At 35.8% G+C, this 27775-nt stretch overlaps 1 protein-coding gene and 1 pseudogene across 1 annotated transcript; one reads left to right on the top strand and one right to left on the bottom strand.

Moving 5' to 3' along the window:
• LOC138331158 (beta-ureidopropionase-like) overlaps positions 1 to 14042 on the bottom strand; it is a 40967-nt pseudogene extending 26925 nt beyond the window's left edge.
• Positions 14043 to 14191: 149 nt separating this feature from the next.
• LOC138331157 (zinc finger SWIM domain-containing protein 7-like) lies at positions 14192 to 22483 on the top strand. The gene is made up of 7 exons (XM_069278628.1): positions 14192 to 14360; positions 15295 to 15366; positions 15596 to 15617; positions 16118 to 16220; positions 16831 to 16909; positions 17787 to 17812; positions 21654 to 22483. The coding sequence occupies exons 1-7, from the start codon at positions 14345 to 14347 to the stop codon at positions 21756 to 21758; spliced, it is 423 nt and encodes a 140-aa protein (XP_069134729.1). The 5' UTR covers positions 14192 to 14344; the 3' UTR covers positions 21759 to 22483.
• Positions 22484 to 27775: the final 5292 nt, after the last annotated feature.

Below are 27775 nucleotides of genomic sequence, written 5' to 3'. Positions count from 1 at the left end.
ACTGATAATTCTGACAATATTTGACTCATTTCCTATTACAAATGATCAAATAATACTCAAAAATGGGTTTTCCCTATATAAACTATAGTAAACTTGACCCCCTCCCCAGGGGGGAAACCTGAGACCCCAGGGTCATATAATTCACAATTTTTGTAAAGGACCTTAGGACCTTTCTATCTATGAAGAGTATTTAATTCCATCACATCTGTGAGTGGAGAAGAAGATTTTTGAAATTTTAGTCAATTATACCCCTTTTGGCCCCTCCAATAGCTCCCTGGGGGTTTGGGACCATATAATTCACAATTTGATTGGCCTTATGCCTTAGAAGGTTTGCGCAAAATTTCATTGAAATTGCTTCAGCAGTTTTGGAGAAGTCGAAAATGTAAATTGTTTACGGACATACGACGGACGACGACGGACAAAAGGCGATTAGAATAGGTCACTCCGTCTCAGGTGACCTAAAAATAATTAATTACATCCCGAAAAAATTCTGTGGCACTATATCCTTTATGGAATGAAGTACTGATTGCGCATGCACCAAAGGCGAATTAACTTATTTTATATTATTTTTGTGTTAATTAGGCATATATACACGATTAAACACCAAGTATTGTTCAAATGAAGAATATCATTTATGCTCTGTCAGCGGTGGAGCATCTTTAAGCATTAGAATTGATGACATCATTGATAAAGTTCGTAGCGGTTAAATCGCTTGTATTGATGACAATTAACACACACTAACAATTGTCTAGCACATTTGTGAGGTTTTTACCTTAAGAACCCCACTATAAGTTCCCGTTTACAGTTCCCCTAGCAACGATTTGATAACATGGTCATGTATGAAAGAATCACATAGGTGGTCTAAATTATACAATTATAGTTGTGTAGCACATGTTATTGGTCTTTTCCCTACCCCAACAAAAGACCTACTTAATAGCTTCCCTAGCAATAATGTATGTAAGTATGGGAGAATAAAATAGTTCAAATTTGGGAGAATAAAATAGTTCAAATTTGGGAGAATAAAATAGTTCAAATTTGGGAGAATGAAATAGTTCAAATTTGGGAGAATGAAATAGTTCAAATGATAGAGAATAAAATAGTTCAAATTTGGGAGAATAAAATAGTTCAAATTTGGGAGAATGAAATAGTTCAAATTTGGGAGAACAAAATAGTTCAAATGATAGAGGTAGCTTACTTCTCATTTTCATGTGTAGCTTTGATGAGGCTTGCTGAGGATTTTACAACATTTCCTGATCTCGAGTGTACAACATCCCTATCCTTCATATCCGTATATTTTTCTCTCTTACCTGGATGGTTTTATTACAATTTTACAATTGTGATATCCGGTTATTTTTAAGTTAACAAAAACTGTCTGCATGTCAGTTCTCCATACATGAAAATTGTATACATGTATTTGAAACGCAAATCCTATTGTTTGTGTTTTTAATAGCAACTATAGCCTACTTTCTGTTAATAATGTTTATTAATCGAAAAAAATATATAGTAATTTTGTTGATGCAGTGATGTCACAAGGTTGTATTGGGTAGCCATTTCATACAGTCTCAGCTGACAGTGTATTGTATCAGAAAAATCAGTATTACAAATGTAGGCGAGAGAAATTAGTGTCTTTACAACGTATGAACAGGAATGAAAAAAATATCTGACATATATATCTAGACTTCAGTCATTCTCTGTATTACATTGACTGGACAGATAAACAACATGATACAGTCAAGCTTTTTTTTTAAGCTTTTCCTTCCGAATCCTTTTCATCCTGGTCATCTGACCACGTGAGAAACCAAAGTTAATTTCCAGTACACTCCAAACATCCATCAAATATAAGAATTTCTCAATTTTGATTCACATACTTAGGAAAATGTGCTTACATGGCAGTTACATGCCTATTCTGATCATTTTACCATGTGAAGAACCAGAAAAGAACCAATCCAATCAATAAATAACAAACCTTTTTAACTAGAGTTACCTCCTCTTATATACATATGCATTATTTTTTCCCTCAGTTTGTACTTCTATTGGAATTTCTAAAAGAACTTATTGGGACTTTCCATAGCAACCAAATATTGATAAATTAATGACAAAACAAACAACTTTCAGTATGTATTTTGCAATTACGTTACAATATAAAGATTTTAACATATTCCTTCCTTTCCACTCTGATCATCTGACGACATGGAGTTACCTCCCCTCTAAAAGAGTTATTTTTTTCCAATTTCTGAAAGTTGTTCTGATAGAGGCTAAAAAGTTATCTATTGAAATAGGGTTCACAGGTTTTGTCTGAACATAATTCTATTTACCGTATTTGCCCTGATAAGATTAGTTTCCAGGAAACTTAAAAATGAGAAAATTGTGAAACATTTAAAGAGCAAACTTTTGACCTTCACAATACTATTGCATCAAGTAAGCCAGATATCAGTTTGCATTTACAAGCTGATTAAGAAACAATATGATAGTCTGCAATTAATACAAATTCAAGATAAAAAGTCATAAGGCCTAAACAAGGGTAAGGAGTGCTTATAAGGTCAAATACAAAAGAACAATACCATACAATGACATAAAACAACTTACCGGAGTACGGCTACCATCTGGGGAAGCTACATAGCTGGAGCCTGGATAGAAAAATAATCAACACTCAGCAAAACTTTTACATTTTATTTCTGAACACAAAGTAATGTAAACCAATTTTTTTTTACGGGCGATCTATTTTTGCAATTGTCGTGATCCAAGTAAATTTGCGAAAGTTTGTTACCGTAAATCAATATCAACCCCATTTACACATATATCTAAATTGATAGGGATATCCATTCAATTTTTAAATCTGTGAATGTCAATCTTCAAATCTGTGAATGTCAATCTTCCCCAACTTATTTTGAAATAGAAATCAAGAAAAAAAAGCTGATTTAAGGTACTTTTTCAATTCATTAAAAAAAAAATCATTGTTTTGTTTTACAAATACAGAATAATATGTTGATATGAAAATAATGATTATGTTTACAACAAATTCATGTTATTACATAGTATTTTTCATTCCTCAATAAAGATGCTCCACCGCTAACAGAGCATAAACGATACTCATCATTTGAACAATAATTGGTGTTTAATCGTTAATAAAATGTTTTTTTTTTAACTTGTTCTTTCTTTACAATTCCAAATGCAATGAAAAACTAAAATGAAAAGGAGAAATTAACTCACCATAGAAATGGCCAAAATCTTTGTGGGCTAAAATCATAAAACCAGAAATTAACAAAAACACAACACAGTGTACCTCTAGAATGGCAAAATTGCTCATTATGAATGAATTAAATCTTAATTTTAATTACCAGTTTTGATGTGATTTGTGATGAATTTATATTCATACTTTGGTTCATTCTAAAACGCTGCATACAATTCTTATGCAAGCAATCTATATCAAATGAATATCAATTGATGTTAAATGTATTTGCTTTTTTTTTCAAATGGATGATTCAGACAAGAATGGAAACCTGTAATTAAGAGGAGTTAAACTATGGATTTGAAGCCTACCTGGTTTACCATTACCAGATGTGAATTCATTGGCGAATTCCTCCTGAAAAATAGGATATAACAATCAATCAATACACTAATTAATACAGAATTCTTAACAAATTTCTCAATCAATGGAAATAAGACAGTGGTCTATAGGATCAACTTGGTTAACAAATTACTGTAAACCAATTTTCTTTCGCATGAGATTTATTAGTGAACCACAAAATTTAAATTACCCCAATATACCCAATGTAGAAAACTGGAATATTGAGCCCACAAACCGGAAGCATTACTTTTTCTGAATTTTTGAAAAAAAAAATGAAAAAAAATTATTGAAAATAAAATAATTTAAAATGAAATTAAATGGACAAAAATATAATCTTTTCAACCCGTTGGCTTTATATACATTTGAAATTATGTTAAAGATACTCCACTGCCGACAGTGCATAAATAGCATTCATCATTTGAACAATAATTGGTGTTTAATTGTGTATATATATGTCTGATTAACACAAAAAATAATATAAAATAATCTATTTTGCGTTTGGTGCATGAGAAATGAGTACTTCATTCCAGGATATAATGCCACAGAATTTTTTCAGGATGCAATTAATTATTTTTTATTTTCAACTTGAAGTAAAATTGGAAGCTCAAACTTTTCAATGGCAGAAACGGTGTAAATTAAGTAACTTTTGTGACTGAAGAAAAATACTTAATTGTCTACTCCTGTTTTTAATAGTGAAAAAATACAATTTGTCAGCGGTGGAGCATCTTTAAATTGGTCATTTGGGACCCTAAGAAAATGGTCTTATAAGCAGGTGGTCTTTATGCAGGGTTTGTCCCTGAGATATGTTTGACTGAACACTCACTGTGCCAACTCTGTTGATGCCACAGGTGAAATAACTGTTGGCGATGGCTGCACATCGAGCTTCAATTGGCCACATGGGCTCACTGGAATAGAGGAAAATGTTACCAAGGTCAGTGTATCGTCTCTGATTTTAGATCTGTACTTTCAATATGACACATAATAATAGATATATATTAGCTAAATTCATCATACAGAAATATTCATATTTTAGCCTAACTTTTATGTTGTGTTTTTTTCTTTTATTTTTTTAGAAAACTGTGAAAGGGGTGGAAGGCATTTTCAATTTTTGCATTAAAGTTGTATTTGATAGTAGTAAACCTCTATTCGAAATATTCTCTTGAAAAGATAGAATTGATAGTTTAACCTAAATCAATGACTTTTACACACTCTACAAAAATTATTTTGAAGCATTTACAGACAAGATGCCTCAGGGCTCCTACAGTGACAGAAGTGTTGAATACAGTTTCCTTCCCTATATAGCAAAGAACTAGCGACAGAATACAATATTCTTACCTTAAAAGCGTTTACAAAGATAGAAACGTTGAATGCAATTTTTTTTACCAGAGAGCACCCACAGAAGCTGAATGGTTGAATAAAATTTCCTTACCAAAGCTAAGAAATAGCGACAGACGGGTTAAATACAATTTCCTTACCTTAAACCACCTACAGTTGCAGAAGGATTGAACATAATTTCCTTACTCAAATGCAACTTCAAATGTAGAAACATTGAATACAACTTCCTTACCTTAGAGCGCCGACAGTAGCAGAAGGGTTGAATACAATTTCCTTACCTAAGAGCGCCGACAGTTGCAGAAGGGTTGAATACAATTTCCTTACCATAGAGCGCCGACAGTAGCAGAAGGGTTGAATACAATTTCCTTACCTTAGAGCGCCGACAGTAGCAGAAGGGTTGAATACAATTTCCTTACCTTAAACCACCTACAGTTGCAGAAGGATTGAACATAATTTCCTTACTCAAATGCAACTTCAAATGTAGAAACATTGAATACAATTTCCTTACCTTAGAGCGCCGACAGTAGCAGAAGGGTTGAATACAATTTCCTTACCTTAGAGCGCCGACAGTAGCAGAAGGGTTGAATACAATTTCCTTACCTTAGAGCGCCAATAGTTGCAGAAGGGTTGAATACAATTTCCTTACCTTAGAGCGCCGACAGTAGCAGAAGGGTTGAATACAATTTCCTTACCTTAGAGCGCCGACAGTAGCAGAAGGGTTGAATACAAATTCCTTACCTTAGAGCGCCAATAGTTGCAGAAGGGTTGAATACAATTTCCTTACCTTAGAGCGCCGACAGTTGCAGAAGGGTTGAATACAATTTCCTTACCTTAGAGCGCCGACAGTTGCAGAAGGGTTGAATACAATTTCCTTACCTTAGAGCGCCGACAGTAGCAGAAGGGTTGAATACAATTTCCTTACCTTAGAGTGCCAATAGTTGCAGAAGGGTTGAATACAATTTCCTTACCTTAGAGCGCCGACAGTTGCAGAAGGGTTGAATACAATTTCCTTACCTAAGAGCACCGACAGTTGCAGAAGGGTTGAATACAATTTCCTAACCTTAGAGCACCGACAGTTGCAGAAGGGTTGAATACAACTTCCTTACCTTAGAGCACCGACAGTTGCAGAAGGGTTGAATACAATTTCCTTACCTAAGAGCGCCGACAGTTGCAGAAGGGTTGAATACAATTTCCTTACCTAAGAGCGCCGACAGTTGCAGAAGGGTTGAATACAATTTCCTTACCTTAGAGCGCCGACAGTTGCAGAAGGGTTGAATACAATTTCCTTACCTTAGAGCGCCGACAGTTGCAGAAGGGTTGAATACAATTTCCTTACCTTAGAGCGCCGACAGTAGCGAACAAGAAGGGTTGAATACAATTTCCTTACCTTAGAGCGCCGACAGTAGCAGAAGGGTTGAATACAATTTCCTTACCATAGAGCGCCGACAGTAGCAGAAGGGTTGAATACAATTTCCTTACCTTAGAGCGCCGACAGTAGCAGAAGGGTTGAATACAATTTCCTTACCTTAAACCACCTACAGTTGCAGAAGGATTGAACATAATTTCCTTACTCAAATGCAACTTCAAATGTAGAAACATTGAATACAATTTCCTTACCTTAGAGCGCCGACAGTAGCAGAAGGGTTGAATACAATTTCCTTACCTTAGAGCGCCGACAGTAGCAGAAGGGTTGAATACAATTTCCTTACCTTAGAGTGCCAATAGTTGCAGAAGAGTTGAATACAATTTCCTTACCTTAGAGCGCCGACAGTAGCAGAAGGGTTGAATACAATTTCCTTACCTTAGAGCGCCGACAGTAGCAGAAGGGTTGAATACAATTTCCTTACCTTAGAGCGCCAATAGTTGCAGAAGGGTTGAATACAATTTCCTTACCTTAGAGCGCCGACAGTTGCAGAAGGGTTGAATACAATTTCCTTACCTTAGAGCGCCGACAGTTGCAGAAGGGTTGAATACAATTTCCTTACCTTAGAGCGCCGACAGTAGCAGAAGGGTTGAATACAATTTCCTTACCTTAGAGTGCCAATAGTTGCAGAAGGGTTGAATACAATTTCCTTACCTTAGAGCGCCGACAGTTGCAGAAGGGTTGAATACAATTTCCTTACCTAAGAGCACCGACAGTAGCAGAAGGGTTGAATACAATTTCCTAACCTTAGAGCACCGACAGTTGCAGAAGGGTTGAATACAACTTCCTTACCTTAGAGCACCGACAGTTGCAGAAGGGTTGAATACAATTTCCTTACCTAAGAGCGCCGACAGTTGCAGAAGGGTTAAATACAATTTCCTTACCTAAGAGCGCCGACAGTTGCAGAAGGGTTGAATACAATTTCCTTACCTTAGAGCGCCGACAGTTGCAGAAGGGTTGAATACAATTTCCTTACCTTAGAGCGCCGACAGTTGCAGAAGGGTTGAATACAATTTCCTTACCTTAGAGCACCGACAGTAGCAGAAGGGTTGAATACAAATTCCTTACCTTAGAGCGCCGACAGTAGCAGAAGGGTTGAATACAATTTCCTTTCCTTAGAGCACCGACAGTTGCAGAAGGGTTGAATACAATTTCCTTACCTAAGAGCACCGACAGTTGGAGAAGGGTTGAATACAATTTCCTTACCTTAGAGCGCCGACAGTTGCAGAAGGGTTGAATACAATTTCCTTACCTTAGAGTGCCGACAGTTGCAGAAGGGTTGAATACAATTTCCTTACCTTAGAGCACCGACAGTTGCAGAAGGGTTGAATACAATTTCCTTACCTTAGAGCGCCGACAGTTGCAGAAGGGTTGAATACAATTTCCTTACCTTAGAGCGCCGACAGTTGCAGAAGGGTTGAATACAAATTCCTTACCTTAGAGCGCCGACAGTTGCAGAAGGGTTGAATACAAATTCCTTACCTTAGAGCGCCGACAGTAGCAGAAGGGTTGAATACAAATTCCTTACCTTAGAGCCCGACAGTAGCAGAAGGGTTGAATACAATTTCCTTACCTTAGAGCACCAACAGTAGCAGAAGGGTTGAATACAATTTCCTTACCTAAGAGAGCCGACAGTTGAAGATGGGTTGAATACAATTTCCTTACCTAAGAGTGCCGACAGTTGCAGAGGGGTTGAATACAATTTCCTTACCTTAGAGCGCCGACAGTTGCAGAAGGGTTGAATACAATTTCCTTACCTTAGAGCGCCGACAGTTGCAGAAGGGTTGAATACGATTTCCTTACCTTAGAGCGCCGACAGTTGCAGAAGGGTTGAATACAATTTCCTTACCTTAGAGCGCCGACAGTTGCAGAAGGGTTGAATACAAAATCCTTACCTTAGAGCGCCGACAGTAGCAGAAGGGTTGAATACAATTTCCTTACCTTAGAGCACCGACAGTTGCAGAAGGGTTGAATACAATTTCCTTACCTTAGAGCGCCGACAGTTGCAGAAGGGTTGAATACAATTTCCTTACCTTAGAGCGCCGACAGTAGCAGAAGGGTTGAATACAATTTCCTTACCTTAGAGCGCCGACAGTTGCAGAAGGGTTGAATACAATTTCCTTACCTTAGAGCGCCGACAGTTGCAGAAGGGTTGAATACAATTTCCTTACCTTAGAGCGCCGACAGTTGCAGAAGGGTTGAATACAATTTCCTTACCTTAGAGCGCCGACAGTTGCAGAAGGGTTGAATACAATTTCCTTACCTTAGAGCGCCGACAGTTGCAGAAGGGTTGAATACAATTTCCTTACCTTAGAGCGCCGACAGTTGCAGAAGGGTTGAATACAATTTCCTTACCTTAGAGCGCCGACAGTAGCAGAAGGGTTGAATACAATTTCCTTACCTTAGAGCGCCGACAGTTGCAGAAGGGTTGAATACATTTTCCTTACCTTAGAGCGCTGACAGTTGCAGAAGGGTTGAATACAATTTCCTTACCTTAGAGCGCCGACAGTTGCAGAAGGGTTGAATACAATTTCAGCTCCATTCACACCATACATCATCCAGTTAGGTGGATGGTGACGACCGTAGCAGATATTGATAGCAATCTTTCCTACAAAATATATACAACCAAAATACAATATCTGTATAAGATACATAACTGAAATAAAGCAAAGAAAATAATTTCAAGAAATTAAATTTCTCAAAATAATATATATTTTATAAACCCAATAGCAGCATTTTACAATGGATCCAGAAATGATCGCTCTTCAAGAGAATAAGTTATCAATTTTGATTTTTATGCAGTAATTGAGAATAAGGGTTTTGCCATTGGGATTCAGATGGCTATTAATCCCTGGCTATATAGGGAAGAAAAGCACTGTACCATTGCCTTACTCATTGACCCCTGAAAATTCATAATGAACTCTTCCTGCCTTTGATTTAGAAGAATTCAAAACTCACTAGTGGTTAATGAGTTAACATGACCTTACATTGACCTTGTACTTACCAAACTGTGTTTGAAACACTTTGTGACCGGTGTCTCCCTCTAAGTAGTATGTGGACTGCAAAGATTAATTGTTGAAATATAGAGAGTTTACTTTAAACACAAAAATATTTAATACCAAGTATTTTTTGTCAACCAAAGTCACAGTGGGCTGTGGAATCGCCTGAATTCGGATAAATAATATTTATAGAAAGCATACTGCTTATATACAAAAGTACTCCCTTAAATAACAACTGCAGTGCATACTGCTTGTACTGAAAGATAATGAAACCCCAGAGTACATTTGTAGAATTTTGCTATCAGTATCACTTCTGGATCATGAAATTGCCAATTATATTTGTTTCCTAATTTTTGAAAACTGAATATTTCAATGGGCATTGGCTCAAAAACCTTTTTGTGGTTGTTTTTTGAAATGCTTTAAATGAAAAAAAAATCCACCACCATAATCTTATCAAGCAGACAAATATTGATATTTTACAAACAGCAGCAGCCAATTAAATGTAAAATGTTTCAACATCCATGCGAGAGATAAATATGGTAAAATGTGGTTGTGTAATTTGTAATTTTGAGTGAAATGAAATTCATTGGCTTACCTAGATTTTCCTAGGCCATTTTCGATTATGCAGTTTGACTGGTTGGACCCAGTTGTTCGTTTATGAATTAAAGACGAGCCTGGTGATTTTATATTGTTTTCAGACGAGCTTTGACAAAGCCCTCACAGGCCTGTATCATAAACTGCAGGTCCATCAGGCTTTATACTTGAAATAAAGACTTTTACAAACGGTCAAACTGGTTGTTCCGAATAAATGAAAATGGCCCTAGTATCAATGCCAATGCAAGGGGAAGTAACTGTTAATCATTCTGACATTCTTCAAATTAACTTACTTCATTAAAATCACCAACTCTGGGATATGGTTCTTCCTGGATTTACCGAGCACCTGACCAGTGTTAGAAATCATAACCACTGTAAAATAATATATCAAGTAATATAGGCATACAGTAACACACTCAAAGGAAATTCCATTTCATGCTTTTGGCATCATGAAATTTGCACTATAAGCTATGATAGTTTTAATTGAAATTGTCAATGCTATTACATTGTAAATGAAAATAACAGATGTTTATTACAAATCATACTAATGATGATCTGAAATTGGTCAATACGAGGTCATATTCAGGTGACCTTTTCATTTTCCAATCAAATTACAGCTTTATATTAAATCTAAAAGTGACATTTGTTGATGATGTTGTCTCACTCAGTTTTTATTGTTAAACATAAGGGAAAAGCCAGAGCATATCTGAATAAGTCGACTGATATGAAAAGAAACAGTTTATGATTGGCTGAAAATTCCAGACATTTATCACTCAGAATGTCTAAGTGTAGTATCAGGACCAAAAGATACATGGGCTTGTTCATGCGCCTCCTATAGGAACAGAAAATGTCAAATTATTTTTGTACCTGCAGTGTTAGCAAGAATATCTCCATGTGTTTCATCCCGTTCTAGGATAGGAGATACAATCACCATGTTGTATTTTTTGGCAAGCTATAAAGAGAAATCAGAATGTTACAAACAAAATAAGCTTATCTTCTCTTAATTATGTTTATTATGTGAAAATTTTATTTCATTTGTGTGGTAAGGTCAGAAATCCCTTGTCTTTGGTAATTTCACACTTTTACTGATCTTTGGATCTTTCAACTTGTATATGGTATTTGATAAGAAAATCTGCCTCTTTCCCAATAATGCTTCATCCTTATTTTCAAGATTTCAATTCAATTACTTTAAATTTCAATCTTAATTAAAGTGAACAGTCGGGCAAGGATGGCTAAAGTCGGTAAAAAAGGTGTAAATGTATCCAGTATAATTTCTTATGAAATGAAAAAATAAAATCTCTCGTCAAAATCTGTCTGCGTAGGAAGAAATTAATTTAAAGTATGGAAATTCTAAAACGTCCTCCCGGCCCACTATGTCTGTGGTTACATTTCCACGCAGCCTCGCTTTCAATGCTTTCAACTTTTCTTTACTTTAATGGTCAGAACTGGGAAACTAAGCAGAACTTGACCGTCATATTAATATGCGAGGACTTTTGGAAGGCCAATGAACGCATTTAGACTGGTTTTCTTTGCCCGACTATTTACTTTAAATGCAGGCAGGAAATTGTAATACCATCTATTATTCTATTTCCCTTGCTTATTGATTGTTGGCTTACTTTGCTCAATAATTTTAGGAAAAGTCTGAACTTAGCATCCCCTCAATCTTCTCGTTATCTTAAATACTCCTAACTCTTTTTGGATTAAATATGGTATTTTTAAATACACAAAAGTAATAGAAACTCCATCTGTGATATTATAGATATAGAATGGTAATGCCTGGAATATCATTGACAGAGAAATGCTGAGTTAATAACCTATAACTTTAACAGTTTTGAATATAAATATCTACGCAAACTTAAATAAATGTGTATACTATACCTCTTGTAAGAGTTTAGTTGTTGGGCCATTTTCTGCAGATTCTGCAAAATCACACCAGGGATGTTTCTCTCGAGTGCAGAAGGCAAAAGGCATAGCTGCCGAAAATAAAGAAATCGATAAAAACATTAAATTTGTTTACATTTTTAATTGAATCATTTACATGCATATAACACATTCTGAAATCTATTTCCATTTGAGGAATGATAAGGTTAAAAGCATTTCCAAGCTTATTTCTGATATTCTACTAATGTTAAACTATTTTTAATACATAACTTTTCACATTCAGCAAAATGATCAATAACTGATTCTTCAGAATCTTTGGTCATGTTTTCTGTGTCCCCGGGTTTTCTTGACCTTTATGCTTTAGTAAATATTTCATATAAAATTAAAGCAGAATTCATTTTCTTTGATGCCTTTCTTCTTCTCATATAAAATTAAAGCAGAATTCTTTTTCTTTGATGCCTTTCTTCTTCAAACAGAAAAAGTTGTTTTCTAATATCATTGAGGAAATCCTAGCACTTCTACTATGAGTTTTTAAGAAAAAGTGGATTTATATTTTCAACTTTAAATATAGCTCTGTGAAATTCAGGCTTTTTCTAGGTCAATGTTGTATCTGTTGTTTGACATTAAATATTACCACAATTTTCACAGAGTTGAACTTATAACTTACAAGTCATTTGTGTCGGTTAAGGGGAAGTAACCCTAGATATTATCTTGAACAAATTAATGGTGGGGTTAATAACTTAACAGAGACACATATTCAGCACTGATGTTGACACCATCACTGAAGTGCAGAGTCTGAGGGAACATGCAAACTACGCATATAAAAGTAGCGACAGGGACTCTCAAAACTAAAAAAATAATCGCTAAAGTTTCATGGTAGCACTCCTTAAACTCTGAGGGGCTATTTCTCTTACTCCATGCTTCCTGCATACAGAGTACATTCACACCACATTGAGCAGCGACAGCGATGATATCTGAAATTCGATTGTGGAGTGCTTCAATCTGAAAAACATAAAGAGCATGAAAAAATTTTTCTGTCTTATTGCCGTCCTTATAATGAGAGCACCATTCTGAAATACCTGAGGTTATGAACTTCAGATGAATAATTTTGTCAACAATACTTAATAACTAAATATTGGTAATAACGATACCAAAATTATGTCTCTTTAATGGCAGTCTTTTTATCAACATTTTGGTTGATTATCTTTCCATCAATCAAGTGGATATCTAGAGTCCTTAGCAACCAGCGTTCCAATATTTGATCAATTTCAATAACTTTAGTACATCATTTAATGTATATCGGATGAGAACGGTACCTGTTTTGGTATTGGTGCTGTAGTTGGAAGGACAATCTTATTCTGTATGGCTCCAATCCGAACTATCCTGGGTTGGCGAAAGTTTTCGAACTATCCTGGGTTGGCGAAAGTTTTCCTCTTTTGCAATCTCACAGAAACTATAACCCTGAACTTCAAAGTCTTGCTGGGCAGCAGTGGAGAACACATCTTCTGGCAGATCAAGCTTCCTATAATAATTCAAATCAAAAGAATTTTCAGGATTGATTAAGATATTAATTTATAAAATCAAATTAAAATTTGACTTATAATTCTGCTCCACAACGATGCACTAAGACATGCTTTAATACAAGATCTACTCTCTGTTTGGGGACACTGGAGCATCGTAGTAGTGGAGCGGAATTACAAGTTTAATTGTAATTAGATTGTAATTTGCCACGTGCATTTGTTTGTAAACAAACATCACGTGACGAACCAAAATTATCAACTCAAGACTTTTTACCAATAAATTTCATTGCAACACTTAAATCTAATATAGGGATATCACATGGTGTAATGGTATCTGACAAAATCGTCACTGAAACCTGATATCGTGCTGGTGCATTTTCAGACGAAAAACTGGGTCAATATTGGAGATGCTTGTTTATTCCTCAGTAAGTGTGGCTACATGATTTTTCGTTTGACAACCAGATAATTTTTACCTTAGTTCTTTTCCATAGAAGATACGCCTAACCTCTGCAAACTCTGCCGGAGGCAAATGTTTTTCCAAGACTTTCTCAACGCTTTCCAATTCTGCAGCCATCCTGTTGCGATTAGTATGACGTCCTTGACCTTTAAGTGCAACGGACTAGTTCACTTCGAGGGTAGACACGTCGCATTACACATTGACTAATTTCCATTTGTTCGTTCCTATAATGTTTGTATTAATTTTCTGTTTGTTGAATATTGATAATTTTATTAACTATATTTCTGTTTTTGTTTACTACGGAATCAGTTAAGCCCAAAGAATTCAATGTAGGTATGCATTAACACATATTTTGAAATAATGGACTCTTCCATTTCCCCCGCGAAAATCAACATCCGTAGCAAGAAGTGGGTAGACAGATCGAGGATGTCATCATGTAAACCGTCATGTATTTGAGGCCTGTTACTGAAGTCTAGATTTAGGACGAAAACTGTTTTACGTGACTGATTAAAATCTTTCACTTCTTCTCTATCGCAAACGGCCACCTGTTATCGGTCAACTTTGGAAATGAACTGCAACACAGGTAAACTCACTGGTCGTCGATACTAATGTATTGACTGTAATCGCTCTTTGAATGACCTGGAAGTTTCTAGCTAACATATGTACCACTGACATTGAACATGTCGAGAGAAGTAAACATATACGGGCACATTTGAAGATTAGCACGTCCTCTACATTCAGTTGAATAATGTGGGGCAATCTTGGCTTTAAGTGAACATGGTAAAAGCATTGTTAGCTTTTCATGTTTTCTAACATGCAAATGTCCAACTTGATCTAATCATGATTCATGATGTTGTTTACTAAATGGTATACATGTACAATGCATATAACAATAATATACCCACAATCTAAAAAGGGATTAAAATGCTGCAAAACGTAATATATTCAGTATTTTAAAAGAACTTCAAACAGTATCATGCCATGCATTGTCAACTTTATCACAACCATCTAAAGATGTATGCCCCTCATATTTAAATTGTTGCTTACTTTTTTCTTATACAAATGTACTAGACAAGTTGAAAACACATTTTGAACCACTTCATAGGTTCTGCTAATGCAATTTACCGCGTAGTAGCTCCTGAAAGATTTTTTCCTGAAATGATTCTGACATGATCCAGCTAAGTGTTGTTATTTCTGCGGGTTCAATGTGAAATCCAAATGCTGCCATCTTGAAAACACAATTTGGACTCCTACACAAGTTTTGTTGCTTAAATTTAGCTGAAATGATTCTGACATGATCCTGTCCAAGTATTGTTATTTTTCTGGCCGATTTGAAATCCAATATGGCCACCATAACTGCCATCTTGAAAACAAATTACATAATTCAAAATGTCAAAGTTACCATCTTTAAAATTCTTTTCTTGTACAACTTTTGCAGAGTTAATCAGATGATTGACCGTTTACTGGCGTTTAGGGTCTTTGATGTCTTGTTAATAATATCTTATTTATGGTTTCAGGGTCAGTTTTGGACTCAGTAACAGAACAATTGCTAAAAGAAGTTGAACATTCATACAAGTCTACAGGTCAATGTGAGTATATGGTATTATTTAAAGAATCAAAAGAATATCTTAAATAGTAATTATAAGATAATTGTAATATACATTATATATTATAAATGTACTGCAAGCCACAAGAATATCTTTGCAAGACGTTAAAGTCAGTTGAATATTGGAGAAATCGTTACGGCGCAGAAGTCTTCAATAGAATTCTTAGAATTAGAATCAAATTCTTTGATAAAAATTTACTTTTTGTTTGCAGTAACAGATGAACTTCTAACTGCGTAAGTACAAAATGTCTAATTAGCAGCCTTATTTCACTTAATTCTATTGGAATGATCAGATCTCAAGATTTTCCAAATGCAGTGATATTATTTTTCGGGTCTGCCCAGAATTCAAGATGGCTGCCACAGCGGCCGTTTAAAATCATATTTGGTGCAATGGAAGCAGAACTGATGTAAAGGAAGGACAACCCATCTAGAAAGTGTTGTTATTGCTGGACCACAAAGAGACATTTCTTTCGGTCAATTCAAAAATCCAACATTGATGCCAAAACTCACCATCTTTAAAAAACATGTTTAATTCATTTTCTATTCAACTGATAGCAAGGATATCAGATGACCGTCTGTTAAAGCCCTTTGGGCCTCTTGCATCTATTAATACTTTTATGTGTGATGAATGTTTATTTTCTTGTCTTTGTATAGTAATGAAAACTTTACAAATAATTACCAATACATGTATTTTCAGACTTACCATATTTTAACTTGCAGTGATTCTTTGTTAGTTTACAGTTTGTATTCCAAACCACGTTATCTCCTGCCCTGGACCTGGTCGATCATAGGAACATCACACGAATCTCCTCTCCCTGTGGACGTGTTCTTTATCAGGTATTCATGATTTCAGATGTCATTTGCTTCTGTGAACATGGCTCCAGAGGGACGGGGCCTAAAGGGGTCAAAATGGTTAAAATTTCAAAAAATCTTCTGAATTCACAGATTTGATGGAACCAGATACTCTTCATAGATTGGAAGGTCATAAGGCCCTCTACAAAAATTGTGAATTATATGACCCTGGGGTCTTGTGTTTCCTGGGGAGGGGGGTTAAGTTTACTATAATAGTTTATAATGGAGAAAACACATTTTTGAGCATTATTTGGTGCAATTGAAGTAGAGTAATTAGGAAATTAGTCAATCTGGGTTAGAATTATTAGCCTGAGATAGCATATAACGTCATATCCATATTGGTCCTGGCCAACCCCCAGGGGCCAGAGGGGCGGGGCCAAGAGGGGTCAAAATGGATAACATTTCAAAAATCTTTCTTCTGAATTCACAGATTTGATGGAACAAAATACTCTTCATGGATTTAAAACTCAAATTTATAAAATCACTGACTGATTTCAAGGGCTTGATGGGCCAATATATATAGTGTTTATATGTCTTTCTGTATCTGAACTCGGGTGACCGTTAAGGCCCATGGGCCTCTTGTTTATGAAAACAGGTAGTTGGGAGTTCAGGGACACCTTACACCTGTCTATCGACAAGCATCTATTGTTCCTGTCCGGCCTACAGGTACTCAGGTGAGCATTTACATATTTCTTTAACATTAAAGGAGGTCACCACCAGTATCTACAGAAAACCACGAATCTACAGTCATTGCCAGGCTAACCAATACAGTAAAACATGTTTATAATGAACACACTTAAAGTGAATTTGTGGTTATAACAGTGATTTTCATTTCCTGTCAAATTTCCTATACTTAGCCTATCTGAAATATGTGTATAACAAAATATGTTTATAAAAAAGTTTGTTGATCCCCAGAAGTTGTTATAAGCTTGCTTTATTGTATATCTACTCAGTCTATAATGCTTCCCAGCTGCACACAAAATAGTCAATATTGACTCTAATAGAGCACCTAGAAATATAAGCTCAATCTCTTTAAGTAAGCAGCAATATCCCTCTGTTATTGATTTAGTTGTCAAATTTGTTATCTATAATGAGAAAAAAATTAAAGAAGTAATTGATTCTCAGTACTGTCCATGGGATTACTAGTAATTATCTGCGGTTATATCCCCCCTCTGTATAGCGATGAGTCGCTTCAAAGGACGAAACAACCTTCTCATCTGTTGTCACAGAGACAGAGTCGTCAGTTTGTGGTAGCTATTGATGTACATCGTCCCAAGGGTGGATTTATACAACACCAGGTGGTATAGAACCCCTTGAATGTAGCGAGGATGAGAGAATGTTCCATAAAATATGGAGCAATTCAGGCAATAAAGAGTAAATATTTCGTTGGTGAACGACAGATAAAATAAGTATTCTAACAGACAACTATTAATAGCATAACTTGTTAGATCTCTCTTTAAATCGTGTGTGGTTTATTTCTGTTTAGAATGTGTTTAACCAGAGCTATGTAAACTCAATAATACTAAAATGTCTGTTAATTTCTGTTTTCAGTGCTTATGAAACAGGACCACATTATGGTATGTATATAATAGATTCTAGTGAATCACATTTGTAGGTGACATTGATTTGGGCTCCATCTGTATGTACATCTAACAAGAGGCCCAAAGAGGCCTTAACGGTCATCTGACTACCTTGGCAATAGTAAAATTAATTATATATGGTGAGTCACTTTGTCAGGACCATGTCAGGATCATTTTATCCATTTCTTTCAACAAATTTTATTTCAAACAAGAGGCCCAAGGGCCTTACACATATAGGAAATTAATTAGATATAGTGTCATTGTAGCCATCTTCGATTTTGGATCGTTCCCAAAAATAATCGAACAAGACATGTGTGTCAACGTAACATGTCCAGAGCATGAGAGCAGGCACTCGGGGTTCAAATGCATATCGAATCATGTAAATATCTGTGAGAAGTGCGAAATTGTGGTATTTCAGAATGGCGGATAACGAGCGTGTCCAGTATCTCATCAATGTGAATTTTTCGATCGAGACCTTATACAGAGAAAAACACGTTAGAGCGTGACCAATGTCAGTAAGAGCATTTATCATGGCAAGTTTCAAGCCAAATTCGCTCGATGGTAGAAACTGGACGAATATGATTTCTCACAAATGTGTTTTCACAGGACATTGCTCTTAGTGGGCGGCTCATCGTGAGGATTTCAGATGCTGCCCGAAGAGAATGAAACAACACGTGATGTGTCAGGGACCCATGTCTGAATCACTATTCATGCAAAATTCATAGTCAGCCATATCGCACATGAAGGTAAATTGACTTGTGTAGTAAGAAGTTCAAGAAATGTGTATATTATACCCAAGCTCGCCCTCAAGATGGTGTCGGCAGTATTTTAGCGGTTCCATCATGGATTTATCGGATCAGACCACTGTCAGTCAGCTGCCGAAAGAAATAACACAACACTTTGTCGGGTACAATTTGTCCAGAGAGTCATCATTTTCGATGCGAATGTATCAGGTTCCAAAATCTGCGAAAACGCGTTAGAGAGCTTTGAGACTCTTAGCAAAATGTGTGTGTGTGCAAAGCTGCTGTGGCAGCCATCCGTGGATTTCGAGGACCGACCCCAAATAATAACAACACTATTAGTATCGTAGTCCGGATCATTATCTCAAGCAAGTTATCATGCCAGATCTGCACGGGGTAGAACGGTGATTAGAATTCAAAATGTGTTTTCAAGATGGCGGCTGTGGTGGCCATCTTGGATTTCGGATCAACCCGAAAAATAACAACACTTTGTCGGGACCATGTCAGGATCATTTCATGCAAGTTTCAGCCAAATCGCACCCGTAGAACTTGAGAAGAAGTTCAAAATGTGTTTTCAAGATGGCGGCTGTGGCGGCCATCTTGGATTTCGGATCGACCCGAAAAATATTAACACTTTGTCGGGACCATGTCAGGATCATTTCATGCAAGTTTCAGCCAAATCGCACAGGTAGAACTTGAGAAGAAGTTCAAAATGTGTTTTCAAGATGGCGGCCATCTTGGATTTCGGATCGACCCGAAAAATAACAACACTTTGTCGGGACCATGTCAGGATCATTTCATGCAAGTTTCAGCCAAATCGCACCGGTAGAACTTGAGAAGAAGTTCAAAATGTGTTTTCAAGATGGCGGCTGTGGCGGCCATCTTGGATTTCGGATCGACCCGAAAAATAACAACACTTTGTCGGGACCATGTCAGGATCATTTCATGCAAGTTTCAGCCAAATCGCATTGGTAGAACTTGAGAAGAAGTTCAAAATGTGTTTTCAAGATGGCGGCTGTGGCGGCCATCTTGGATTTCGGATCGACCCGAAAAATAACAACACTTTGTCGGGACCATGTCAGGATCATTTCATGCAAGTTTCAGCCAAATCGCACTGGTAGAACTTGAGAAGAAGTTCAAAATGTGTTTTCAAGATGGCGGCTGTGGCGGCCATCTTGGATTTCGGATCGACCCTAAAAATAACAACACTTTGTCGGGACCATGTCAGGATCATTTCATGCAAGTTTCAGCCAAATCGCACCGGTAGAACTTGAGAAGAAGTTCAAAATGTGTTTTCAAGATGGCGGCTGTGGCGGCCATCTTGGATTTCGGATCGACCCAAAAAATAACAACACTTTGTCGGGACCATGTCAGGATCATTTCATGCAAGTTTCAGCCAAATCGCATTGGTAGAACTTACGAAGAAGTTCAAAATGTGTTTTCAAGATGGCGGCTGTGGCGGCCATCTTGGATTTCGAATCGACCCGAAAAATAACAACACTTTGTCGGGACCATGTCAGGATCATTTCATGCAAGTTTCAGCCAAATCGCACTGGTAGAACTTGAGAAGAAGTTCAAAATGTGTTTTCAAGATGGCGGCTGTGGCGGCCATCTTGGATTTCGGATCAACCCAAAAAATAACAACACTTTGTCAGGACCATGTCAGGATCATTTCATGTAAGTTTCAGCTAAATGGCACTGGTAGAACTTGAGAAGAAGCTCAAAATGTGAAAAGTTAACGCACGGCGCACGGCGGACGGCGGACGGCGGACGGCGGACGACGACGGACGAAACATGATGACTATAGGTCATCCTGACCCTTCGGGTCAGATGACCTAAAAATCAAATTACCCATTACAATTTTCTTTCTGAGCTACGACTCCAAAATCTTTTAACTCCATTAAACTTCATTTAATGTGGTATGAAGTCATTGTCCTGGTTGTGACTGATTATTGGCAATTTAACTTTTTATGTTTTTAGCCCACCATCATCAGATGGTGGGCTATTCAAATCGCTTTTTTGTCCGTGGTCCGTCGTCCGTCCTTCCGTCCGTCCGTCCGTCCGTCCGTCGTCCATCCGTTAACAATTCTTGTTATCGCTATTTCTCAGAAAGTACTTAAGGGATCTGTCTCACATTTCATATGTATGTTCCCCTAGGGCCCTAGTTGTGCATATTGCATTTTGGGACCAATCGGTCAACAAGATGGCCACCAGGCAGCCATCTTGGATTTTGATACTTAAAGTTTGTTATCGCTATTTCTCAGAAAGTACAGAAGGGATCTGTCTCAAATTTCATATGTAGGTTCCCCTAGGGCCCTAGTTGTGCATATTGCGTTTTGGGACCAATCGGTCAACAAGATGGCCGCCAGGCAGCCATCTTGGATTTTGATAGTTAAAGATTGTTATCGCTATTTCTCACAAAGTACTGAAGGGATCTTTCTCAAATTTCATATGTAGGTTCCCCTAGGGCTCTAGTTGTGCATAATGCGTTTTTGGATCGATCAGTCAACAAAATGGCCGCCAGGCTGCCATCTTGGATTTTGATAGTTAAAGATTGTTATCGCTATTTCTCACAAAGTACTGAAGGGATCTTTCTCAAATTTCAAATGTAGGTTCCCCTAGGGCTCTAGTTGTGCATAATGCGTTTTTGGATCGATCGGTCAACAAAATGGCCACCAGGCTGCCATCTTGGATTTTGATAGTTGAAGTTTGTTACTGCTATTTCTCAGAGAGTACTGAAGCGATCTGTCTCAAATTTTATATGTAATATGTTTGCAAAAGTTTGAAAAGCAGAGAAAAGATCCCTCTTTCCATTGTCAGACATAGATCCTTCTTTGGAGGGCGCCAAGATCCCTCTGGGATCTCTTGTCTCTTTATCATGGAGCATAGATATATTAACATGATCTCATTTCAAAATATTTAATTTTTGCTTGCCAAGACTTAGAAAACAAACAATCCCATGGCTTATTTATATGAAAATCATTTGATATCTTGTGCTTGCCAAAAATGTCAAAATGAAACAATTTACCGGTATAGTATATGACCAAACTCTCACAAAGTTCTACTCGTATGATCTTAATTTGCTTATATTGTTGTAGTGTAAACATACCCTCGCAATCCGATTGGCTGTAGCTATGGACCTTTGTAAGGAGTTAGTGGTTACCAATGAGGAATTGGTCAAGGTCATTACAAATATGGATTGACCACAGCATCAAGAACAGGAAAAGGCTTGAGATGTGATCAGCACAGATTGATCACACAAAGGGAAATTGTCAAGGTCATTACAAGTAGATTGACCACCGCAACTTCAAGTGGCTTGGGATGCGATCAGCACAGATTGGCCCCAACAACAGAAGATGGTCATTGATCAGGGGTGCAACCAACAGAGATGACCATTACATCAGCAACAGCAGATAACCGTTGGTCAAGTGTGTATTAAGCAACAGGAGATGGTCATTGGTCAGGGATGTAATCAGAACAGATTGACCACCACAACACAGATTTCTGTTGTCAGTGAGAGAATTTGTATTGGCTTGATCAGTGTTCTGTTTCAATCTTTCCCTTGCAGTACTGGTATTAAAACTACACAGATAAAACTGAAACTAATGGTTATTACCTGGTAATTTAGGTTACGAAATAATTTCTCTTCGTTGAGATAGCTAATAAACTCCATTTTGGTAAGATGGTTAGTAATAGAACTACATGTATACAGCATAATGGTTGAAATACATTGTACATGTACTAAATATTGGTTATCCTTTTAGGTATTTTTGATGAAAATAATTCATTTTACATCCAAATTCTGCCATATATCTTGACTGATATAACATGGCACAATCCCTTCACAAGTACATGGAGTTTTTACGATATTATATAACTGAGAGCCAAAGCTGTTAATGTTTATCAACATTAAATTATGTAAACTTTACGACTGTTATTTTATCCTTAATGTAATACCACCCCTCTGGACTGTCTCATAGTAAAACTGGAGGCAACAGAACAGGTAATTCGGTCCATTGATGTAAATCAAAAGAGCCGTATAACGATACACTGTGGTCAACAGTGTGGCTTTGAAGTTGGACGTCACTTCTGGAGTCTTAAAAAAAAAATCTTTGTAATTGGAGAGATGTTTTCTCTTAAACTGCGTTTAGTTTTACTATGAGATAGTCCATTGAGGATGATAAATATCATTTAAGCAGTTGTTTTCACTCGGGAATAACATGTTTTTGGGGTCATTGCTAGGATCTTGAAAATTTTTTCTGCAAGATATGGAGAAATGATTGAATCATTATCCATTTGATCCAGTTCTTACTATATCATTTATAGGCATTCGTCTGTTTCAAGGAAGCATGATACCGTACAAAGATCAGTTCTCTGTACAACTTGGGCACGGTTTACCTTAAAAGTTGTTTAAAAGGAAAAGGTGACTAGACAGACAACTGCATTTGGTCTTCAAGCAGGTGAACCAATAATGGGAATAATTCACGTACCACATGATACCATTTATGCGGAACTATTGTTTCTATTGGTGATGGAATGATGTAGAAAGATGATATTCCACGCTAATGTCATTTCACTGGGAAGATTACAAATAGTTACATTTTTTTCTCCACTGGAGATATTAGTCCCGCACAAACGTTATCTGGGATCATGCGATACATGAAATATTCCCATTCGAATTAGAATTGGCCATACCAGTAATTTAGCTCAATAATAACTCTTATCAAAACAGATGTATGTTATGAATTATTCCCATTCAACATTAGGACTTTAGTAGTTACTGTTATAGTTAACACAAAACAAAATCATCAATTTGATATAAAACTATTGAATTTATTGTATTTACAATATTATATACAGTAAAATATTATTGAAAGTTCAATAGGCAAATAAAACCTTTTTAAAGATGCATATATTTTTTTTTAATAATTTTGTTTTCAACAGTATCACAAAAATATATCTCGCTATGTGAATGTAACCTGGTGTATAATATATACACTATATTTTATGTCATTCACACAAACATCTGCAATTTCATCAAAGGTTTTAACATTAAATACATGTACCCTCAACTTCTATATAACTGCCCACACTATATATGCAGAATAACAGTGAAATCATCCTCTTCAAAAATCTCTGCCCAAAAATACAATGAACAGTATATTGGTGTAGTACACTTTAGGACGTCACTCATCCCACAGAACACAAGTGAACTTGTCCAGTCCAAAGACTGGAACAGTTCATTATGAGATTTCAGGTAAATGACTGAAACTAGATCTAATTAAGAAACATTTAAACTGATTGAACGTGTCAATAAATAACTGTCATTCAGTGGTAAAAATCGTGTTTTAAAAAACAATAACTTCAATCAAACTTTTATAAAGAATTCAAACATCTGAGAAAAATACGAACAAACAATTTCAACTCTTTTAAACCTAAGGAATTTTCAGTACATTGTATTCCTATTGGTTTAAATATGTTCTGGCATATATTTTGATGCAAAGAAAAACATTTGGAACATGATTGTAAATTATACATGATTAGTCAATACTAAAAATATGTGTGGATGTATTAGCTAAAAACTTTGGTCTATAAAAAATTAAATGATGATGAATTTTCTTTTAAAACTTTTTTTGCTGTAGGAAATTATTAAAATGGTTAAAAATTAAATCTAAGTACATATCCTTATCATGAGATTGAAACATATCCTTTACTTGTAAAAAGATTTTGAGTTAGAACAGTTCAACAGAAATCTATCAACAATTTAAATAACGCTTTTAAGTACAGTTTGTCATTTTAACACAGAGAATGAAAGACAGGAAAACCTTGTATCAACAGACAAAGAAGAAAGACGGATCACAGGACCTGTACAACATGTTTATAGGCACACACTACTTAGACGGAAACAATTGAAGAATATAATAGAATGTGAAAAACAAAACGTGGAGGGATTATGATACTTGTATATCTCATCTACATAGAAAACATCACAAACAGATAAAATATATAGGTCACAGTGACCTACTTTTGGAACTTGACATACTTCATCCCCTTGATGTATCCAGGGTTTCTTAATGCATTTAACTCATTCGCCCCTGAAATTCTATTATGAACTGTTCCAGCTTAAGTTTCAGTCACTTTCAGAAGAGTTCAAATGTGTCTTCAGGTGTGAATGAGTTTAAGTGATATACATAAAGTACAGCGAGTGTATATGTGTTAAGTAAGATATAAACCAAACACAAAGAAATAGTATGTGCTTTAAATACTTCAAATTTCACACTCCATGATGTACTGTTCAAAAGTCGCTATCCAATTAATACTTTAAAGATGCTCCAACGCCGACAGAGCATAAATGATACTCATCATTTGATTAACAATTGATGGTTAATCGTGTATATATAAATCTAATTAACACATAAAAAAAATATATAAAATTATTTATTTGCTTTTGGTGCATGTGCAATCAGTTCTTCATTCCATATAGGATATAGTGCCATGGAATTTATTCCGGATGCAATTAATTATCTTTTATATTTTTACCCTGAAGTTAAATAAGAAGCTCAAACTTTGTAATGGTGGCAATGGTGTAAAGTAAGAAACTTTTGTTACTCAAGAAAAATACTAAATCGTCTGCTCCTGTTTTTGATAGTGAAAAAAAAACATTTGTCAGCGGTGGAGCATCTTTAACATCAACTTGGACAACACAAGAGCACATAATGGAAAATATATTGTTATACTAACACTTCAAACTATATAATGTTCCCTATCCCACAACATTCAAACATGTATAAGAATAACTTCAAAATAAAACTGGTATTAATTAAAGTTACCATAAATTACATCTGATGCATGCAGACAATTATTGACATGCGCAGAATCAGAAATTCCTAACATTACATCTCTCAACAAAATTATTTAACATTAACACATGCAATACATGTGTGAAATTTCATCCCTGAGAATTTCAATCTATAAGGAAAATTAACATATTCAAATATTTACAATAACTGTTTTTCCTTTTATAATATTTTAAAGAAAATCTGCACAAAAATTATCAGTTTATAAGCACAAATTAACCAAGATAAACCATAAAGTTATCCCATTTTTTTTTATATTGCTACAAAAGAATGCTATCAAACTTCCAAGTACAATAAACTCAGTAGATATTTTTTAGATTTGGGTGGGGGTTCAATCAGTGAAAACCCAGAATTAGCCTAGCCTGTACACCATTCATATTTAACACCATATCAATTGGATTAAGTCCATTCTAGAAAGTTTAGAAATAACATTCTAACAGAAAATGACTGCTCTGGACATTATGAATGGCCACAACGTTAACAGAAACTATGAAATAAAATTTTCAATATGAAAAAGACTCCATGAAATAATTCAATTAAAATATGTGTTAAAATCAACAACTTCACTATTAAAACAAAACAACTTTCTTAAATAAGATTAATCAGAAATCACATAGACACTGTGTTTAAGAATTAATACGATGGATAGATAAAGTGAAATGATCATTCATTATAATTAATTACTTATAAAATATATATGCAAATTGATATAAAAATGTTTAAACTGTTATTCATGCCTATCAATGCATAATTGTTCATATTCCTTGTTATAATCGTAACAATTGCATAGGAAAATCAGTAGACTATGAGGCAAGGAAGTAATGGGTCAAAGAAGGAAATAGGAAACGAGATCTAACATGTACTTTACAACAGTTGAGTTTTTAGAATTTCTTTTCTTTTTCCTTATGTAATGTTACACAGATGCAGTACAAAAAGGCATTCATTGAATGATGAGTTAAAAATTCAGTTTATCAGTTAAACCTTAAAATAGACATTCTTCATACGAAAATTTTAAAATACAGACTCACTTTTGTATTAACCGTATTTCATCCTATAACTATGCAAGTGACCAAAGAAATATAACATTAATTGTAGAACAATTGGACAATGTGTGGATATTTTCAGATTTAACTCATTCGCCCCTGAAATTCCAAAATGGACTGGTCTAATGTTTGATTTAGAAGAGCCTAAATGTGTCTTCAGGGGTGAATGAGTAGACACTCTGAATGGACACTTGGAATGGTGGGAAAACAACATAGATGGACTAAAACATTTGAGCTCCAAAAAAGTGTCAACTTAGCTGCCAGTGAATGCGCTTGATCAATAAATTAATTGTTAGTATACAAAGATGAAGTAATAGCACTTTTAATGTCGACACAACCGTTTCACTGTCGCTATATCAACTGGAGACTCAGCCTTCCTTTTCGTGCCGGCAATACGAGTCCGTTTCACAAACTTTTTATTCTCAACTTGTCCAGCACTACGAAGCAGAATTTTATTAACACTGCCCGACTTTAACCGCAGTCCACTACGCAGTCTTGTTGCCAGGCCGAGAGCACGAGCGCGGTGGGTAAGAGTGAGTAGGGAAGAGGACCGTTGCGAGGCGAGTTGTTTAAATTAGATTTGCAAACATTAAATATCAACTTTGATAACACAGAAGTACAAGAAACCTATAAATCTACTGAGGCATTTACCAAATATACATTAAAATGCAATTTACTTTATATTTGAATGTTTTAACAATCAAAGTGTTAAAACCATTACAATTGCCAGTTGTGTGGTCTTCAAGTTTACTGAAAAAATACCGTAATGTATCACAATTCCTACGTTGGTATAGCAGAAATCATCTTAGGTCTATGAGAAACACAACAACCCACAAATAAAAGAATTTTCTACGATTGTTGAATTTCCGGATTCACATACATACATTTTGTAAGAGCAACTGAATACGCCACAAATTTTGCGTCATCTTTGTTTTAGTTATGGTATTTCGGATTCAAATTAGAATAATCTGGTGGACTTTGAGAAAACGAGTACTAATATTGTTCAGAGACTTATATGTAGATCAATTAAATTATGTTGTCAGTATTTAACCGTTGATTGAATAAGATTCGTTGTAAATTTCTGAAACAGATTAGACATACATGCAGGGAGGGGCCATGAAAGTCCAACTAACATATGAGCACAATGGTGTGTGTGGCTAAACTACGGGAGTGTGTAATATACAGCCAAAAAGAAATTAATATAAGTCAAATAAAAAATATCAAAGAAACGGACTCGTTGTTAATGACAGAAAATTGATTAAAAATTATTGTCCAAATAAATATCACTAAATTTTAGTTCACTGATCTTTATTACTGCCC

Source organism: Argopecten irradians, chromosome 9, assembly GCF_041381155.1.
Source record: "Argopecten irradians isolate NY chromosome 9, Ai_NY, whole genome shotgun sequence".
Lineage (NCBI taxonomy): Eukaryota > Metazoa > Mollusca > Bivalvia > Pectinida > Pectinidae > Argopecten > Argopecten irradians.
Note: the sequence above shows the minus strand (reverse complement) of the source record. Positions and strands in the feature narration are given on the sequence as shown.

Excerpts from the sequence above, each read along its gene's own strand:
- LOC138331157 (XM_069278628.1), top strand. Across the intron at positions 16,221-16,830 it reads GTGGACGTGTTCTTTATCAG|GTAGTTGGGAGTTCAGGGAC; the intron begins GTATTCATGATT and ends TTATGAAAACAG. Across the intron at positions 16,910-17,786 it reads TCCGGCCTACAGGTACTCAG|TGCTTATGAAACAGGACCAC; the intron begins GTGAGCATTTAC and ends TTCTGTTTTCAG.